This window comes from Pseudochaenichthys georgianus, chromosome 13 (genome assembly GCF_902827115.2).
Source record: "Pseudochaenichthys georgianus chromosome 13, fPseGeo1.2, whole genome shotgun sequence".
NCBI lineage: Eukaryota > Metazoa > Chordata > Actinopteri > Perciformes > Channichthyidae > Pseudochaenichthys > Pseudochaenichthys georgianus.
The window spans coordinates 36,548,800-36,553,975 of NC_047515.1; the positions used below are offsets into that span (position 1 = coordinate 36,548,800).

Consider the following 5,176-nt stretch of genomic DNA (forward strand, 5'->3'; position numbering starts at 1 on the left):
GGTTCGTTTTCGTCTCCGTGTGGCCGGGGCCTCAGGCAGTGTGTGAGAGAGACACTTCCTCTGAAGGGTGCACAGGGATTCTAGCAGACCATTTACATGCACAAAAACCTATATCACACACTACAGGAAAAGGAAAACTACAAAAAGCACAAAAGGGCCCCTTAAATAAAAAACATTTATCCAAATTAAAATTATATTTTTTAAGCAGAAAGAGAACAAAAAACATCTTTACAACACTTGAATCCAATAATCACTTTTATTATCAAAATGAAAAATACAGAGGACTGAACAGCTCTCCAGAAAGTAGAGACATCATTTTGACTCCATGTATCTTAACCAATAGCGGCTGCAGTGATCAAACAAAAAAACAAAAAAAGAATGACAGTCCGTCGCCGTTAAAACATTTGAAAAAGCATGAAAAAGAAAGGCTTTGTGAGAGTTCATTTCCCCGTGATGAGAGGGTTCCTCAGCACGATGATGACGGAGTCTCCTCTGAGGAACATTTTGGAAATGTAGCGGTCCTTATTCACAGGCTTCGACTTCTTCTTCCCCTTCCCGCTCTTGGGAACCTCCGTCCACATCTCCTTCACGTTCTCCAAGACCATGTTGCAGTGCCTGAAACGACAGTGCGCACGTTAAACAACTGAAATAACAACAAGCCTCATGCAGAACAAATTATAACACAATCAGATTTATTCTTAAGAGGCTTAAACGTGTAATTAAAAAGGAATTGGCACTTTTTGTTGCAAGTACTAAAAAACTCGATCTGTCAGACAACCACTTTCAGATAAACTACATTGCATCTCAGAAGAAAACCACTACTTTGATTCAAGAATCAGCTTTATCTGAATGGATTTAGAAGTTAAATATAAAACAAGAATAATCGATTATTATTCGCCAGGGCTGCCGAATAATCGATTTTGATCATGGTCAGTTTCTGGCAACCCTACATGGTAGAGGGTTTTGTGATTTTAATTGGCATATTCCAGAGCCGTTTTTAGGGAAATTCACGCTGACAGCTGGCTCGTGTTTTTGATGCAGGTCGCTGTTCACTAGCATCCTGACCACTGAGACAAATGTAACATTTGTGATATTGGGCTATATAAATAAACATTGATTGATTGATCCTCTGTTGATGTAAACTGCTACATTACCTACAGTAGGCTTTAGAATTATCAAATGAAATATTCCTGGGACTGCCACATCCCTCTAACCACCAACAGTAAATTGTTACACCAGATTATTATTTACTATTAACTAATTTTATTATTTTCCTGCATCACACATTTTTCACACCTGCTGGTTTAAAAATGCAGAATCTGAAATTGTCACGTTTCTTTGTGTTACCGTTACGTAACATTTTTGGGTTGGGAAAACTTGCTTACGGTTAAAAAATCTAATTTAACAAAGCAGGGTGAATCATAAAATTAATAAAAAATAAATGTAAACAGCATTGGTATGCTGCAATTCATTACTGTAACTGTGTCAGACCCAAGATGCTGATATTGCACCTATATTAATGCGAGGAGTATTAATCTAGGGACAATTAAATGTTTTTATTATTCAATTATCTTCATGTGTTATTGTTATATTTATCTGTTATTTATTATTCCATTTTGAAGTTAATATGTTACTGTATTAATCTACAATCATTTCTTTACCATAATAAACGGTAACGCCCACTATTAGAGAGTGAGACCAAAGCAATATTGTAACATCAGAATGACCACAAGAGTTAATGATCAGTGAAAATACCATTTTGAATTAAATATATTATACAATAACCCTAACAGGATAAAATCATGTATAAATAAGATATTATATTCACAAACATGGTGAGATTAATCAGAATCCGGTTTATTGCCAAGTAGCTTTACACATATGAGAGATAAAAAGTAAGAAAAACAACCACAAAAAACAAACAATTATAAATGAATATATGAAATCTGGACAAAACTACTTACAGTATACTATAACAAAAATATGATTATAATGTATTAATTCTTATTAATTTTTCTGTGTGCTTTTATTTAAGTAATTGGTGTGTAAGCTGAGATATACTTAGATATCTTGCTACACGATTAAGGTGAGAATATTGTCCCCCATGGAGAGATGTGTTATATGTGCAATAACTATCCTGCACACATTTGTGTACGTATGAATGTTTACAAAAATGACAATAAAAAAGAGTATTAAAAAATATAAGAATAATAAAAATATGTGCAGTATTGTTAAGATGAGCTGTTCACGACAACACTGCACATATTTGATTCATTTGGCTCGGAGCCTACCTGTCGAAGGCCTTGACTCTCCCGAGCAGCTTCTTGTTGTTGCGGCAGTTGATGAGGACCTGCGTGTTGTTCTTCACGGACTGAGTGAGCACCGACAGAGGGCCGGTGTTGAACTCCTCTTCCTCGCGTTTCTGCAGCTCCTCTGGAGTCATCTCCGACTTGGGCTTTGTTAACAGACTCCTGATGAAAGACACACAAAACAATACCAATAAAAAACAAATCAGAAAGGGGCACACCACCACCACATGAAATGAAATACAATTAACTGTAATTAGCTCTAAATGGATTAATAAGTATTCTTTTGGTTTGCACTAATGTACATTTCCCAAAGATATTGAAGTGACTGTTATTTTGTATATATTGATTGTTGTGCTTTTATTTATGTCTTAATGTGTCTGTTGATTGTGTGTATATATATATATATATATATATATATATATATATATATATACATATTTTTTATTTTACTTTTTGTATTTGGGATTGTGGGAAACGGTATTTCGATCTCTCTGTCTGCACACAAACTGAAAGATTGACAATAAAGTTGACTGACTTATTGGGGTGTTGGCCTAGTTGTCTTAAATGCTGAGGGATCCTATTGGCTGTTTATTTTTACCGCTAATCTCATCATCATTGCGTCCTTTATTGTCTCTTGTCTGTACTAAATAAAAAAATTTATATTGAATTAGAGGTGGGCTTATCACACCATTGCTTCAGCCTATTGATCTGTAGAAAATCGTATGCATTATTATTGGGTCCCTTTTGACTGCGTATGTTAGAGGAATGTGTTTCCTGGATTTATTTACATTATCGACTTGGAGTTTACCGTTACATTTAGGGTGTTACCACAGAAAGCCTGCTGTTATTATGGTCCGACACTGAAGCTATTTGAAAAGTAAAAAACACAACATCTACCATGACAAGGTAACGCAGTTCCCTATGCCTGTGTATGTCTCTAATGTGTAAAGTTTGAACACAGAGACAGTTCTGTTCACTACAAATGTATTATCAAAAATGCAGATAAAGATTTTATTAGTTTTCCACCAACAACAGCTATAAAGAAACATACAAATACACCACATATCAAATTATTATCCCTCCAAACCATTTCCATTTTTTTTCCAGTGCAGAGGATTTTAAAACACAAAGTAAACATTTCCAACAACACAATGTAAATTATTATATTCAGCGTAAGTATTAATTTAAAGTAATTCCTTTTACATAAAGGCGTTAATTCCCATTGTTTAAATGATTTTAAAGGAGTGTGTATATTTGGTTAAATAAAGCTTAACAACTAAAATCACCATCATTATATTTAAAATACACTGATAGTTCGTTCTGATGCGGGTATGGCGCAAGCATTACAAACAAAACAGTGTTTTAATGGCCTCATGGAGAGGAGCTATGAAGGAATCAATTGGAAATATTTGTTTTCTCAATAATAAAGTCAAAGAGGTTTCATTCACAACTTAAAGACAAATTAAGAAACAATTCGTCATTTATTTTATCACTGTTTGTACTCTAGGTGTTGAGTGTTTTCTAAAAGGAAAAACGATACAACTTCAGGATGAGGACATTTTTATAAACTTTAAAAGGTGATGGATTTAATACAATTAGTGTAAAACAAAATGTATTTTAAGAAATTTACTGATTTTTACAATATGGCACCACTATTAAAAATAAGGTCATAAAAAGCAAATGTGTATTTCATAAATATTTTACTTGAAATGTTACCTTTCGTTTTTAACCACCCTTTTGCTTCAAATGTCTTTATTTTATTCTTTAACTCTGTATATGTCCCCTTGATATCACTATTGTGTGTGAGTGTATGTCATGTTTTATGTACATATATATTTTCTTGAATAAAAAGGAACAACACAATTCGCATCAACTGTAGTGCTCGATATTAGCATGTGGCTAACTAGCTCATATCAATGCTTTTGTGTACTACTGAAGTAACTTATCAATTGAACCACAGCAGTATGAAATGAATGAATACAGCATTTTATCTGTATAATGTAACCGAGTTGCAGCATAGCTCGGCTGTAGAATATATAGAAGAAACAATACATTTAAAAAGGATTCATTAACTCCAGTTAACCGGCCTTGGCTAACATGCTAACATTGTTAGCTTAACAACAGTTAGCTTCCGGCTGCTGCGGTTTTAATTTAAGGATCAAAGACCGAAAGTGACCACAGAGCCAAAGAAAGGTTGATCATTAAAAGTACTTACATGTTTGCAGATTTATAAAAACAGTCTTCTCAGATAGTATTCCGCTCTTCGTCTCCGGAACGATTCAGCAAGACCAGCGTGGATGGAGCTACTTCCGGTTCACCTCCTGCGCGCTTAAAAACCTTTGCAATAACTTCCGGGTCACTACTTCATTGAAGAAGAACAGATCACATTTAGTTTCTTCCCTTTATTTATTCAAGAACATTATGAACATCATATGTTTTGTATACAAAAAAGTTGACATCATGGGAAGACATATAAAGAAATAAAAAAATGCATTAAAAGAAGAATACAGTTTCATATTTCAGATTAAATATTTGTTAAATACACAAAATTAGGTTTAGTCAGCCCATCTCGAATGTAACATTTCCCTAAAAATAAAATGATTTACCTGAAATGTACTCTTGTTATCACCTTCTATACTAAATATCTGATTTAGATTCAAATACATGGTCCTTTTGTATAGATATTGAAAAACTAGAAGAGTTAGATAAAGAGATAAATTCCAACTTTTACAAATATTCAAATTTCAAAATATGATAGCAGAAACATTTGGCCTTCAGATGGAAAGTAAAGGAGACTACATTTGTATTAGTATTATAGACAAAATATTTAATTAATAAATGTTGTATTCTCAAATGTATCCCTTATT

General features: G+C 33.5%; 1 protein-coding gene across 1 annotated transcript; it reads right to left on the minus strand.

Annotated features, from left to right (window-relative positions):
* Positions 1-237: 237 nt before the first annotated feature.
* snrpd2 (small nuclear ribonucleoprotein D2 polypeptide) lies at positions 238-4,634 on the minus strand. The gene is made up of 3 exons (XM_034097502.2): positions 4,525-4,634; positions 2,292-2,471; positions 238-615 (listed from the first exon to the last, which is right to left on the minus strand). Coding segments are annotated over exons 1-3 (357 nt in total). The 5' UTR covers positions 4,527-4,634; the 3' UTR covers positions 238-440.
* Positions 4,635-5,176: the final 542 nt, after the last annotated feature.